At 26.4% G+C, this 15996-nt stretch overlaps 3 protein-coding genes across 3 annotated transcripts; 2 read left to right on the top strand and 1 right to left on the bottom strand.

The window, feature by feature from the left end:
• Window positions 1–870: 870 nt before the first annotated feature.
• LOC122503944 (fatty-acid amide hydrolase 2) lies at window positions 871–7174 on the top strand. Its single transcript, XM_043614724.1, has 8 exons — window positions 871–1107; window positions 2904–3118; window positions 3686–3912; window positions 4151–4480; window positions 5089–5381; window positions 5578–5673; window positions 5992–6333; window positions 6969–7174. The coding sequence occupies exons 1-8, from the start codon at window positions 1084–1086 to the stop codon at window positions 7056–7058; spliced, it is 1617 nt and encodes a 538-aa protein (XP_043470659.1). The 5' UTR covers window positions 871–1083; the 3' UTR covers window positions 7059–7174.
• A 230-nt stretch (window positions 7175–7404) lies between these two features.
• Window positions 7405–9118, top strand: LOC122503943. Its single transcript, XM_043614722.1, has 3 exons — window positions 7405–7961; window positions 8086–8279; window positions 8901–9118. Exons 2-3 carry the CDS (start codon window positions 8118–8120, stop codon window positions 9090–9092), a joined length of 354 nt encoding a protein of 117 aa, XP_043470657.1. The 5' UTR covers window positions 7405–7961; window positions 8086–8117; the 3' UTR covers window positions 9093–9118.
• Window positions 9119–9704: 586 nt separating this feature from the next.
• LOC122503942 (charged multivesicular body protein 1b) lies at window positions 9705–13192 on the bottom strand. Its single transcript, XM_043614721.1, has 4 exons — window positions 13013–13192; window positions 12841–12893; window positions 10373–10838; window positions 9705–10091 (listed from the first exon to the last, which is right to left on the bottom strand). The coding sequence occupies exons 2-4, from the start codon at window positions 12860–12862 to the stop codon at window positions 9977–9979; spliced, it is 603 nt and encodes a 200-aa protein (XP_043470656.1). The 5' UTR covers window positions 12863–12893; window positions 13013–13192; the 3' UTR covers window positions 9705–9976.
• Between the last annotated feature and the right edge of the window lie 2804 nt (window positions 13193–15996).

Below are 15996 nucleotides of genomic sequence, written 5' to 3'. Positions count from 1 at the left end.
TTAAAAAAAATAGTGTATCTACATTGATTATAGTTTTAAAATAGTAGAAAATAATAACATTTTAATAATTTTATATATAAAATAATTCATAATCGTTGATTATACTATTTATTAAATAAAAGATTTTAAATAATCATAATCTCAAATTTTTTGCCGCATAAGGCACCTTTTACCGTTGAGCGTAAAAAATTTTACTAAATCGATGACAATAAATAAAAAAACTCTAAATAATAGCGATGTCTGCGTAAATAAAAATAAATATAATATAAATAAAATAAAAATTTAAAATAATAATAATTTTAAAAATAAAAATTTTTAAATAATAACGAAGACTATAAATGAAAAATTATTAAAAATAAAAAAATGTGACTGCGACCTAATCATGCAAGCGGGTTTCCATAGTAACCTTCAAGAGTGAGAGAGGTGAAAAAGTTGTCTATCCTTCTCACTCTCGAGGAGTTACCATGGAGACCATGACCGTACCCTAACGAAGCGACTATAAATAAAAAATTATTAAAAATAAAAAAGGATGAACACCTTTAAAAAAACGTAAGTTCATTAAAACTAAAATGAATATAAATAGAAAATTTTAAAAAGCGATTCCTATAAATAAAAAGATATAAAATAATAAAAAAAGACCTTAAATAATAAATAAATATAAAAAGAAGCCATTATACAAATAAAAAAAATTAATATTTTACTCATTTCGATAAGAATAATTCTTTTTTCCATTATTTATACAAAAATTCAAATATTAACATATTCTACTGTATCAAATTTGTGATTGGACGAGGAAAATAATTTAAAACACCTGTTTCCTCAAATGATGTTTGTGACCTGTGAGTAAAGTCGTTCTGCGCAAGAGAAAGTTCACTGAATAAAGTGAAGCAGACAGCTCAACAGTAGAACTTTATCGAGTCGATCTTGTATACATATATATCTATTTGTACATATAAACACATATGTATACAATTTTATCGCAATGTGATAAATTATTTTTATGCCAAGTATCACATATTTATAAATATAAAAATTAAAATCACATTTTTAAAGAATATATAATAATCTTTATAACACAAAATTATGTGCTCGAATGCTAGAAATAAGGTGAGTTTCATCATCTTCACTGAATCTTTTTTTTTACACTTTGTAATTAAAAATTCAAATTGGACAATAATTAACGCGATGATTTAGCTGAAATTTTTATGTAATGATAGTTTTTTTTATTAAAGTTTTTAAAGAGTCATAAATGTAAATATTTCTTGTTAATTGGACTTTTTTTGTTATTCTTAACCTAGAAGAGTTATAATTAATGTTTTCAAAAATAAGTTGCAATTAAACAAAATTTTTTTTTAAATTAAAATAAAAATTTTTTTTTTAAAAATTAAAATAAAAAAAAATTTTTATTGATATTTTTTTAAATTGTTTTTTTTAAATGGAAAATATCTATGGTTTAATGAAACATTTTATTTTCTTGAATTTTTAATACAAGTGAGATTCAAAAAGTGACTTTCTCCTTTTCTTGATTTCATTCATCAACTTGTTTTTTTTATTTTTTCGAAATTGCAAAATTTTATCCTAAAGAAATACGTATAAGTAAACAAAAGGTACAAATTTATTTCATTTGTTATAATTTATTTTTTTTTAAACGAAATTGCAAAATTTGATAAATTACTTTTTTATTAAAATAGAAAAAAAAATTAATAGAAATTAAAAACATTAAAACATAAAAATAAAATAATAAAAATAAAAACATTAAAAATTAATAACAAAAGTGAAAAGAAAAAAATAAAATATAATAAAATTCTGATATTTAATTAAAGTTAATTTAAAAAAAATAATAATAAGAAAATAATTTTTTTTCATAATAAGTAAATATTTATATATATTTTTAAATGTTAACTAAGTCGTTAATTACGTTAATTATAATTGTATTGAACATTTTTTATTTAAAAAATTGTTTAATTCTCTTGAAACTTAATATCTGTGGTTTTTTCTGAAGTCGAATTTTCTAAATTCAAAATGGCGGAACCAAAATGTCAAACTTTGTTTTTCAAATATCTCTACCTTATACAATGACATTTATCCCATCGGGTATTAAAATTTTTGGTTATGTTTCTACACCTTTCCGCAATTAAATAAGATTCAAAATCGTTGGCGAAATATCGCAGTGGCCAATTTTTTGTAAAATCAAATTATAAATTGCAGTGAATATACTCTTTTTTTTCTTTCTCTTGTTTCTAAACATCGTACAAATCCAGATATCGAATGCGGTACTTGTCAGAGAAAAAAATTATTTATTCAAAAAACGCAAAAAATCGCAAGATAATCTTTGGCACGCGTCTTCAATATTAATTATGTGACACATTTATAATAATTAGAAAACTGCCAAACACCGTCAAATTTGTATAAGTCTTCTTAGAAGTTCAGGTTAAAAAAAATAACCACACTCAATATAAACAACATTTAAAAAAACATATTTATAGGGTAAAATTTCCCATAGTGCGCTGCGACAAATCTCAATGGAGAATTGTCGAAACTCACATGCATTTATTATTTTTACATTTTTTTGGAAACTTTTTAATTATAAACTTGTTTACTGTCACCGTCAATTAATATCAACTTTTTTACTTATTCGCACCTATATGTAAAAGCATTATTCGAATTTCACCGGTGAGGTATTTATAAGTATCTTAAGTATCTTGTTGTGACTTCTTGATTATACTTACCTTTACTTTATCCACCATTGCACTGCTGGAGTCATCGCGACCATCGTCAGGGATGGGTCACTTAAAAACTATAATTTATAAATCGTAAAGTTCCTTCTACAATAAAGTCCCATGTGAGCGCAGAAAGCGGAACAGCTGCATCTGTAAAATAAAAATTTATTTTTTCTTTTGCAGCACAAAACAGTGCCAAATCAAGGATCCTTGTCCATAATGCTAAAACAAATGGTAGTGGATTTTATGAAATGTATGATTGTCCAGATACACTGGCTCTTTGACATTATTGTTGATTTTTGCTTTGGCCTCTATTACGACAGTAAAGTCCAACGAGTTCCACCTGTAAAAAATAAATTATTACTTGAAAGCGGTTGCAGTCTGGCGAAGAAAATACGGTAATTTACCATTTCTCGTCATTGATGAGAAAATATCCTTTTAATGATTAATTATTCCATACAAAATACATATATTAGACTATGTGACGTATGGTTCTAAGAGGCAACAAATTTTAGGTTATGTGTTTGTGAGACCATTTCAATTAAGAACTGATTTCGATTTTACAGTTTAATTATACTTTTTAATCGGAATGAAACGCCTCTAATCGTAAATCGTAATATTTTACATTAGAGGGAAAAGAACAAGATATATTTCTATCCTTTTCTCTCTCAGGTAAAATTTATATTATAACGCCTAGAGGTTTCATTCTACTTTAACTGTAACTTACACCTAAACTGTAAAATCGAATTCAGTTTTGAATTTAATTAAATCATTTCAATAATTAATTTTATAGTTAAAATCTAATACAAACCTAACCTATAATTCGTTTGATTTTAAAGTCCCTCCTTTTTTAGAGCGCGTCACAAATAAAATGGTAGCTTCTATATAGAGAGTTTATTTTACATTTTATTACGTACAATTATGTTTATTTCACTTTTACGACAGTGAAACATTAAAATTTACAGAGAAGGAACTGTAAGTGCCGAGGAAGTGGTGCGTACATTCATTGATAGATGCAAAGAGGTGAATGGTTTGTTGAACACAATTGTCGTGGAATGTTACGAGAGTGCCATAAAAGAAGCACAAGAGGTGGATAAATTATTGAAGACAGATGTGGACCGTGAAATATTAAGGAAAACGAAACCATATCTGGGTGTTCCATTTACAACAAAAGAGAGCAATGAAGCAAAAGGTTAACAATTCATTTTAATTCGAAATTTGTTCCTAAAGTCCTAAGCATTAGGGAATTAGGATTAGGATTAGCGAACGTAAAGCATGATGTAGAAAAAGATACAAATAAATTTCTGTCCTTTTCTAACTCATACTTTGCGTTCGCGAAGCAATTGTGTTAAGGCCTTAGCTGGAGAATTTAGTTCGGGTCCTAGATATATTGATATATAGGGTTTTTCTCACCTTAACAAATATTCTAGGTTTGAAGCACTCAATGGGAATGATATGTCGACGAGATCATATTTCAACGGAAGATGCGACAGTTGTGGGGCTACTGAAAGAGGCTGGAGCAATAATTATAGCGAAAACAAATATTCCCGAGATGAATTTGTGGATTGAGTCGAGAAATAATGTTTATGGACAAACTAACAATCCGTACGATACAACACGTACAGTTGGAGGAAGTAGTGGGGGTGAGGGAGCTATCGTTGCCGCCTGCGGTAGTGCTATTTCCATAGGTAGCGATATTGGCGGTTCTACACGAATTCCCTCATTTTGCAATGGAGTTTTTGGACACAAACCCAGTGAAGGTTGGTTAAAATTACATAATACATGTGCAAAAAACAAAAATTAGAATTTTTTTCCAACACCTCCATTTAGTCTCTTTTCTGCTGATGATAACTTAGGCTGGAGTCCCATGGTACCGTTTTGCGTTGCGTTTTGTAACTAGGCAATGAGTGCAAATAGAGCAAACATATATCTGTATCTCTCTCACACTCATGGCCTAGTTACAAAACGCAACGCAAAACGCTACCATGGGACTCTAGCCTTATCCCCACTCTATCACCAAAGAACGTAACTCCCATAGTCCAGAATGACGATTTTTGACGAAAACGGTCGTTAGCATCAGCAGAGAGTTAAGGAAATAAAATTTTGAGGTTAAGGCGAAAGTATAAATCTCATGCATCACATTCGCGAATAGCAATACTCCCATAACATGCAATAGTTTACAACATGCAAAATAAAAAAAAAAATTGGGTATATGACCCACATTTTACAGCGATATGAAGAAAAAACACCCTTTTTTAGGTAAAATTCTTCTTTTTGTCGATAAATGGCCTTATTTTACATATTAAATACAGTCTCAAGTATTTTTTTCGTAAATTTCAGTATTGCCATATGTAAATATAATTTGCAGGAACAACCTCAACAAAAGGCATCGGAATGAGAAGCGAAAATTCCAGAGACACGATGGTTGGTGTTGGTCCAATGTGTAAAAATGCCGAAGATCTTTTGCCACTATTGAAAATTTATGTTGGTGAAAATATTTCCATGCTGAAACTAGACAGTCAAGTTGATGTGAAAAATTTAAAAGTATTTTATCAAGTCTCATCGGGCGACATTCGTTCGAGTTCGGTTAGTAAAGAAATGCGATCCACATTGATGAAGGCTGTGCGTCATTTCGAACAAGTCACTGGATCTGCAACAAAGGTTTTAAAATATTAATTTTTAATAAAAAGATCTTATAGCAGAAAAGATTCGCGTAGGCTGTGTGGTAGAAAAGAATATAGATTTACTACTGTCCTCTTCTATCTCAGCTGTCGTGAATCTTTTGTGCTTATTACGAAAATAGTTATTAAAACATAACCTAGAAAATATTTGTGCTTATTACGAAAGTATTTTTTAGATTAAAATGCCGGGTTCGGAATACAGTTACCGAATCTGGAGGTATTGGATGACTCAGGAGAAGGGGGATTTTAGACATCTTATCACGAATAGAAAGGTAAGGGCAAAATTAATTCTTTTTCGAATGTATTAATACTTTCCTTCCGGTTTGACGGTGTTTTAAAAAAGTCGTTACACTTCTGTCAAAATGTTGTCAGAAACTAAGGTCACGAACTAACAACATTTTGATAGATGTGCGTCAACACTTTAGGCCTAAGCACAATTGCTTCGCGAAGGTCGTTCGCGAACGCAATGCATGGGTTAGAAAAGGACAGCGATATATTTGTGTCCTTTTCTAACTCATACTTTACATTTGCGAATGACGTTCGCGCAGCAGTTGAAATTTTCTTGACCTTTTTCTTCACCCTTTTTTTAGAGTGTCACGAGTGCAAGAGCAGAAGTAATGAAATTAGTGAGTTGTCAATCGGAATTAACATTGGCAGCTATTCTCAAATTGTCCGACATGGATTTCTTGCCACAGGAGAATGCTGATTGGGCACGATTTGTAACGTCCACTTTGAAAAAATTTTTATTAGATAAACTTAGCGATAATGGAATTCTTCTTTATACTTCGTCACCGAATTCTGTCCCGTACCACTATGCCTCATACCTTAAACCATTTAATTTTGGTTACTTCTGTCTTTTTAACGCTCTAAGATTTCCTGTTTGTCAAGTGCCAATGGGACTGGATCGCAATGGTTTACCGACTGGAATTCAGGTAAGCGACTGTTGAAATTTAAAAAATTTTTAAAATTTTAAGTTAAATTTTAACTTTTTGACAAAAATATAATGCTGAAAATTTTTGTCAACTGATCAGGGTTGGGTAGCTATTTTTTAAAAAAAGAAGTTTCAATACTGTAGGGGACATGTTGTAGACGCGGCCTAATTAAGGTTGTGTTCACAATGGACTTCTTTATGTCATGCGTGAAATAGAAAAAGACCCTAGTATATCTCTATCCTTTTCTATCTCATGCATATTTGTATCCTTGCATTAAGGTTGTATCCACAATGGACTTATTATTTCCAAAAAAAGAATATTCGATAAATACGATTAAATTTATGAAAAATTTAACTCCATTCCTATTCCTACTTAGAAAATACAAAAGAAAACCATATATTTGTTTACCTCGTGTTGAAATTTCCAAAAAAATGGGTCTTTTCAAAGAAAATATACAGAAGATCGATAAAGTAGATTCCTCCCTAGAAAAATTAGTAAAAATTTTTTTTTTTTTTTTGTATTTTCAACAAAAAATTAGCAGAGGCACATTATGTTTCTTTCTATGATTACAATTCTCGTAATTTAAGTGCATTTTCTTTTAAATTTTAAGGAAAAAAATTGTTTTTTTCGTTTAGGTTGTTGCTGCTCCATACAACGATCATCTTTGTCTTGCTGTTGCAAAAGAACTGGAAAGAGCCTTTGGTGGATGGGTGCCTCCATCATAATTTTTTTTCCTCCCTTAAATATGATAAATATTACAATTTCACTCCATTATTATCATATTTACAAAAATATGATATAATTTTCATATTCTATACTCTTATAAATATTTTCCAATTTTACAAATTTTATCTTTAAAAAAGTTAAATTTTCTGATCTATGTAAAAATTAAATTTTTTCAAATTATTACAAAAAAAAGAATTAATTTTTAATATTCGAAAATTAATTTTGTTTGAAATTATCACGAGAAAAAAAGGATTTTGAATTCATGGAAATTAATTTCTTCTAAAATTGTTACAAAAAAAAGGAATTAATTTCGATGATTTTTATAAATTATTGTTTTTTCGAAATTATCAGAAACAAAAAATTAATTTTTTGAAAATTATTTTTTTTTCAAAGTTATTATATAAATATAGTAGATGTGAATATTTTGAAAAATTATTATAATATATTTAAAATGATAAATACTTGTACATAAAAAATGTAGTTCTAGGAGGAAAGAAATTTTTTTTTCAATTATATGAGAAAAATAACGAAAAACAAAAGACAAAAAAATAGGTTAATTTTCGTAATTATTTGAAATTGACAATTTAATTTTTGGTTTCTTACAATTGTAGATAAAAAAACATTCTTTTTTTCGAAAAATTGGAAATTTTCAAGAATATTTAAAAAAAATTCAAACATGAATAACGAAGAAATTTCACGTACAAATAATGAACCGCGTAATTTCTTGAAAATTAGTCATTTAGTTGCTCAACGTCTTCAAACAGGTTAAGAATTTTATAAAATTCTAATAATTCTAATTTTTAGTTTTCAAAATAAAAAAAAATTATTTCTTACATTTTCTACATTATATTAGATATAATATATATACGTACACATAAATATTTATGTTCCTTTTAATAAAGGTGTGAGTTATTTATTTCTAAAAAAATGTATCTTTTTATCTTCCCATCATATTTTAATTTTTATTTAAAAATTTTTTTTTTATTTTTATCTAAATTTGTTCTATTTTTTTTACCAAATACACAGGTCACGTGGTGGAGGAAAAAATTGAGGACCCAATGGAAGAAGAGGAAAATTGGATAAATAAATTGAAAGAAATTGATCGTAATCACAGTATTGAGCAAAATCTTGATATTGCCGAAGCGCAAAGAATTTTAAATTCTCTTTCGAGTTATACTGATGGTAAACTTGTTACAACGTGTCCGGTCGACAAAAAAAAGGTAAAAAAATTTTCCCATTTAGTATTTTTTGATTTAGAAAAAATTTTTTTACCCGAGGGGGTAAAATTACTATTTTTTGCCCTAGGGTAAAAAACAACACTTTCCTTCTAGGGTTTGAATTTTATTATTGAAATTAAGTTACGAGTCCTTCAAAATCGTTTAACTATCCCACAAGTTTAAATTCGACATTTTTTTACTCTAGGGAGAAAAGTTACCATTTTTGCCCCCGGAAGAATCATATTTCTTTTCAAGGGTATAGAATAGTTACTTTTAAACCTTAAGAAAACAACATTTTTCCATATTCGTCGCAAGGCATTAAAGTGCGTATAATTCTTCTACCCCTAGGGTGGAAAACAGTTCTTTTCTACCCTGGGGGTAAAAATACCGTTATTTTAAACCCAAGTAGACTTTGGAAAGTATTTGTTTTTTAAAATTTACCTATTTTACCCCCCTTCTTAAAAAATTGTTCTCAATTTAAAATTATTACACTAGGTAACTTTTAAAAAATTAGGAAATAATTTTTCTTAATTTTTTCTTAATAAATAAAAGAGTATTTTTAATATAAAGAAAAAATTTCTCTAAAAATAATAATAATTTAAAAAAAATTATTTTATATCAAAGATTATAGACTGCTATACATTCATGAAAGGAGACACTCTAAAATGCGAACCCGAAGTTCAAGAATTCATTAATTGTATCGATAATTTATTATATAAGGCAACTCACATCAATGAAAGGGAATCGATTAGTTTCACGTGTCCGAAAAAAATGACTTATCGAGAAAGATTCGAACGCTCATGTTTAAATAAATAAATGGGAGAATGTAAATTATGTAGAAAAAAAACAAATTTTTATTTTGAAAAATAGAAAACAAAAATTTACATTCACTTTGAAAGAAAAATTGTAATTTCAGTTATTGTTTTTTATCATTATTATTATTATTATTATTTTTGTCATTATTATTATTTTTTATCATTATTATTACGTTTTTTATTATTATTAGTAGACGTACATTATTCATAGAAAAAAGATTTAATTTTCATTCGAACTAAAATTTTTAGTTTCTTTTAAAAAATAAATTCGTTTAAATTTAAAATAATTAACAAAGAAAAAAATTTTTTAATGAAAAGAAAACAACGTTTTTATTTTGTCGATCGAATGTATTCATTAAACAAACGGACTATTTACAGTGGATCAAGAGTAAAAGTTTTAAAAATTGAAAAAAGGCGAAAATATTATCATTTACATTATATATATTAGCAATAATATTATTATTATAATATATTAGCATATTTGTTTCTTTTTCTCTTTTAATTTGCATTACAAATTACCGTTTATACTTTTTTTTAATAACATTGTATTTAAAATTTTTTTTTAACCTTGTTTTAAGAAAAAAGTTTTTATATATTTATATTTTGTTATATCATTATTATTAATATAAAAAAAATATAACATTTCTCTTTATAAATAAAAAAATTGTCGTTTTTTTATAATCTTCTTTTTCTTCAATTAAATCCTTTTTTTTTTTTTTGAAGCGTGCTTTATAGCCTATCATAAAAAGTGCTTTCAGTTTTCCGATTAAAATTATTATTATTATTAACTAAAAAATAAATTTTATTCTACTATACTTAGAGTAAATCTGGGCATTTATTTATATTTTTTTTTTGTTTTTGGTATTCTTAAATTATTTTTTTTTATTATTCACGAAGACGAGCCAATCGTTGAGTTAATTCGTCTTGTTCTTGTGATATTGTTGTCGTTGATCCTATGGTGCTCAAATTTTCCGACGGAAGTTCCATATTTAGTTCCAATCTGAAAAATTAAAAAAGTAGATGAAAATCAGTTTTTTCAAAAAAAAGAAGTAAAACAAAAAAAACAAATATAATTAGATTAAAAGAAGTAGAAAAAACTGTAAACAGAAAAGCAACTAAAATAAATAATAAAGAAATAAATACTTGTAATAAAAAATAAAAAAAAATTGATTAAAAATTAGTAAATAATAATTAAAAAAAGGAAATAATTTCCATTCAATTGAATTTTAACTAATTAATAAAAACAAATAATAAATAATTTTTTAATAATGAAAAAATTACCCAGCCTCATCGGCGACTTGTTGCATCAAAGAATCAACATCATTCTGAGGAACATTTGTCGTTGTCGTTTGTGACATTGCATTCTCCATATAAGAACTTTGAACATCAAGATCCTCAAATTGACTCTCAAATTTATCCATGAGTCCGGAAATTTTTTCTAAATTCATTGATTTCATGGCGGCGTCCATTGCCTTAACAACGCCTGCCATTGATTGCGTGACTTTTCTTGTTGTCAATGCAGTTTGAACACGACTTGCAACAGCGTCAACACGCGCGCTCATTCGTAAATAATTTAGTGCCTGATTTTTTTGTCTTATCGCATTTTCCGCGTGTATACGCGCACCCTCCATATTACCCTTTTGTATCGCCTTCTTTATTTTTGCCTTCTCCAATTTTTCCTCCTTCTCACATTTCTTTGAATTCCTCTCCAATTCCTTCACAGCGAATTTGAGATTGAATAGATTTTCTATTTTTTCGGGGAGGGGGAAATTAGTTAAGGAAAAATAATATATTTTTAAACCATTTACGGAACAATTATCACTCAACATTGCAAGACTCAATTTAATTTCGTCTATATAATCCTTAAATATCCTTCTAAAATATTTAACTCCAATCACTTATAAATAAATACATCCAAACAGTTTTTAGTGTCAATTCAAAATTTAATAAATTCATTTAGCTTGGTAAGGATAGACTCTCGAGACACAATCAATGTAATTGTCTATAGATTCTAATGTAATTGTGGTAAATCATACATAGGAGAGACTAAAAGACCGTTACACATTCGTAAAAAGGAACATATGAGTAATTCTGATTTAAATATCATATCAAATATCATAATGCTATTACTAATCATTTAACTAATTCTAATAGTGATTCCTCTCCACATTTTATAAAATGGGATGATTTTAATATTTTAGATGTTGAACCAAATCTTAACAAACGATAAGTATCAGAAATGTTTTTCATAAAAAAAGGAGAGAATAGTTTAAATAAAATGACCGACTTGGATAATTTTGATAAATCGTACGAAATGATTTTGAATTTTATTTCCAGCAATTTAACGTAATAAATACTCATTGAGTTTCATTCTCTGTTCTTATTTAATTTATTGTTTTTATTTGTTTTTGTTTTTCTCTGTTTAATAAATGTTCATTGTAATGACTAGATAGAGTTTAGAGCTCAGTTTTAAATTTGACTTTGCAGTTTGCAATACGTTTTTACTTAAATTGGACAAATTATTTTTATTTTATTTTATTGTGAATTATTGTATTGTGAACCGTTATTTATTTAATTATTTATTATCTGTGTTATTTTTTTATTATTTTTTACTATTTATTATTTTTATTTTTATTTATTATTAATTTTCATAATTGTATTATTAATTTTTCATAAATTTAAAATTTTTTTATTAATTTTTAAATTGTTATTAACTTGTTACTAATTTCATTATTAATTATTTTTCACATTTTTAAAATTTTTTAAATTTTTTTTAATTATTTTTAAATTTATTTTATGAATATTAAGTTCCTTTATAATTTTCTGACTCCAGACTCTACTCCATCATCAGGGCATAAAAATTTAAGTCTTCGTATATTTTAATTATTATTTTTTTGGTAAGATAATTATCCATTAATTTTTATTTTATTTATTTATTGTTAAATTATTTTTATTATTATTTTAATTTTGTATATTTTTTTGGATAGACTTCCTGAAGAGGATATTCATTTAGATTTCGAAACGTCGGAGTAAATAAATATTTTATTCATTGTCCGAATGTTTTCGTTTAATTTGCCTTAATTTATAAAGGATCTTGGACGTTAAAGATTATTTAACTAAATAAATCAATTACTTCATAATATTAATATAATCAGTATTTATTGATCAACTTTTTAATAAATAAATCAATTACTTCATAATATTAATATAATCAGTATTTATTGATCAACTTTGAATAATCAGGATGAAAAGAAGAAATATCACTCATTAGTCAATTTACTAAAACTTTGAACATTTTTCTCACTCGCGACTTTAGTTTTCCTTTTTTTCTTGTTCATCGAAACATAGTAATTATTATATTTTTTCTTTCCAAGGTATCTGTAAGCAAATTTCCCAAAAGTTCCTAAAGGAAAAAAAAATAAATAATTTCAACAATTTACAACATAACCTAAAAATTACAGAAAATGAATAAAACATAAAAAATACATAAAAAATAATTTCTTAAACTTTCCCCAGTGTTTTGAAAATTAAATTCTTGAAAATTATTCTCAGTAATAAAAAATTCAGTCGATAAAATGAACACTAATTTGGAAAAGCAGATGAAAATGACCTTGAACAAGTAATTTAAACACACTTTGTAATGAATATGATCAATCTTTTCTGAATAGGTAGAAAAAAACTATTAGGTAAAAAATCGAAGAAAATTGTAAAATTAGAAAAAAAAATTGTAACCACCGAAAAAAGGATACTTTCCATCTGTGAGACGGACATTGCTGATTGTTCGGCCCCCGTTGTGTCAAAACTGTAAAAGAAAAAGAATAATCTTGAAAAGAAAGAAAAATTTTATACTCATCACTTTGTTTTTCCTGATGTACTTTTTTTGACAGAAAATTTTTATAATCATACAAAATTGTAACGTACTTTAATAATACAATAAAACGAACTCTCTTGTCTCACAAATTGAAATAGTCTTTGAAAAAAAAGCGTTTTTAAATCTAAAAAACTACTTTTTTTACACTCTGTAATTAAAAAAAATGAGAAAAATTATGAAATTTGTTATGAATCACTTTTCTAAAATTCTAACCTATTTTACATTTGACAACTTCCAGTCATTGATGCGCATGCGTCGTTGACGTCAAGTTTCTTTCATTTTGGCGGGAAACTCAAAGAACTTTGCTTATTTGAAAATTTTTAAATAAAATTCTTCTTTTTAAATCACAATTATTTTTTTATATTTTTTTGAAAAAGTTCTTTGAGAATTTTTAAATCCATTTGTTTGCGATTCAATTTTTATAATATATTTTATAAAAAAAAGTTGCAAACATTTGATTTTTTCAAAAAAAATTCATGCAAATTCTATTTTTAATAATTGAATTCCAGTGAAATTTTCATTATTTTAGAAAATAATTGGAATATTCGTGTAGAATTTTGTCAAAAATTGTTTTTAAATAATTGAATTATTTCAAAAAGAATTTAATTAAAATTGTAATCAAAATAATTGATTTTTTTCGAACAAATTTCTTGAAATATTTGAAAATAATTATTGAATTTCTGTGAAAAATTCTAATATTTTTGTAAATTATTGAATTCTTCGGGGCGCATGATTATTCCCCAAATGTCAATTTTGCGAAATGTCATTTTTGCGAACTGCACTTTTGCGAAATGTCATTTTTCCGAAATGTCATTTTTGCGAAATGTCATTTTTGCGAAAAGTCATTTTTACGAAAAGTCACTTTTACGAATTGTCATTTTTGCGAAAAGCCATTCTTGCGAAATGTCATTTTTGCGAAAAGCCGTTTTTGCGAAATGTCATTTTTACGAAAAGTCATATCAGCAAAAAGTCAATTTTGCGAAATGTCATTTTTACGAATTGTCATTTTTGCGAAAAGTCATTTTTACGAAAAGTCATTTTTGCGAAAAGCAAATTTTGCGAAATGTCATTTTTACGAATTGTCATTTTTGCGAAATGTCACTTTTACGAATCGCCATTTTTACGAATTGTCACTTTTGCGAATCGACATTCTTACGAAATGTCATTTTTACGAATTGTAATTTTTGCGAAATATCATTTTTGCGAAAAGTCATTTTTGCGAAATGTCATTTTTACGAAAAGTTATTTATGCGAAAAGTCATTTTTGCGAAATGGCATTTTTACGAATTGTCATTGTTGCGAAAAGCCGTTTTTGCGAAATGTCATTTTTGCGAAAAGCCATTTTTACGAAAAGTCATTTTAGCGAAAAGTCAATTTTGCGAAATGTCATTTTTACGAATTGTCATTTTTGCGAAAAGTCATTTTTACGAAATGTCATTTTTGCGAAAAGTCAATTTTGCGAAATGTCATTTTTACGAATTGTCACTTTTGCGAAATGTCATTTTTGCGAAAAATACAATAGTAAACTAGTAGTATATATAGATTCACTATTGTATTTTTCGCAAAAATGACAATTCGTAAAAATGACATTTGGCAAAATTGACTTTTCGCAAAAATGACATTTCGTAAAAATGACTTTTCGCAAAAATGACAATTCGTAAAAATGACATTTCGCAAAAATGACATTTCGCAAAATAGCTTTTCGTAAAAATGACATTTCGCAAAAATGACATTTCGCAAAAACGGCTTTTCGCAACAATGACAATTCGTAAAAATGCCATTTCGCAAAAATGACTTGTCGCAAAAATAACTTTTCGTAAAAATGACATTTCGCAAAAATTACTTTTCGCAAAAATGATATTTCGAAAAAATTACAATTCGTAAAAATGACATTTCGTAAAAATGTCGATTCGCAAAAGTGACAATTCGTAAAAATGGCGATTCGCAAAAGTGACATTTCGCAAAAATGACAATTCGTAAAAATGACATTTCGCAAAATTTGCTTTTCGCTGATATGACTTTTCGTAAAAATGACATTTCGCAAAAATGACATTTCGCAAAAACGGCTTTTCGCAAAAATGACATTTCGCAAGAATGGCTTTTCGCAAAAATGACAATTCGTAAAAATGACTTTTCGTAAAAATGACTTTTCGCAAAAATGACATTTCGCAAGAATGGCTTTTCGCAAAAATGACAATTCGTAAAAATGACTTTTCGTAAAAATGACTTTTCGCAAAAATGACATTTCGCAAAAATGACATTTCGGAAAAATGACTTTTCGCAAAAGTGCAGTTCGCAAAAATGACATTTCGCAAAAATGACATTTGGGGAATAATCATGCGCCCCGAATTCTTCGAATTAAGAATTTAAAAAAACATTTTTTTTAATAATTAATTTTTTCGAGGAATTAAAATTAAATTTTTAAGAATAATTACATTTTTTTGAGCGATTCCTGTAAAATTGGATTAAAAATAATTGAAATCCTGCGATGAATTTTATTATTTATGAAAATAATTGAATATAGTTGCAATTATTTTTTTTCAAAAAAAAATTGAATTCCTGAGAAGAATTTTATTATTAATGAAAATAATTGAATTTTGGATTAATTTTACCAATTTTTGTTTTTAAATAATTGATTTATTTTGCGAAATTTTATGAAAATACTATATACATATTGAAAATAATTGAATTTTGAATTTTTTTTTTGAAAAATCATTGAATTTCGAATATTTTTTGAAAATAATTGCATTTCAAATATTTTCTTTTAAATAATTAAATTTTGAATATTTTTTTTTTTAAATAATTGAATTTCAAATATTTTTTGAAAATAATTGAATTTCAAATAATTTTGACAATAATAATTGAATTTCAAATATATTTTGAAAATAATTGAATTTAAAATATTTTTTTAAAAATAATTGAATTTTGAATATTTTTTTTTTTAATAATTGAATTTCAAATATTTTTTGAAAATAATTGAATTTCGAATTTTATGGTTTTTAACGTTTTTGTCGCGAGAATTAATCACAATTGG

Source organism: Leptopilina heterotoma, unplaced genomic scaffold, assembly GCF_015476425.1.
Source record: "Leptopilina heterotoma isolate Lh14 unplaced genomic scaffold, ASM1547642v1 Lhet_275, whole genome shotgun sequence".
NCBI lineage: Eukaryota > Metazoa > Arthropoda > Insecta > Hymenoptera > Figitidae > Leptopilina > Leptopilina heterotoma.
The sequence above is the reverse complement of the archived record's forward strand: the minus strand, read 5'-3'. Positions and strand labels throughout refer to the sequence as shown.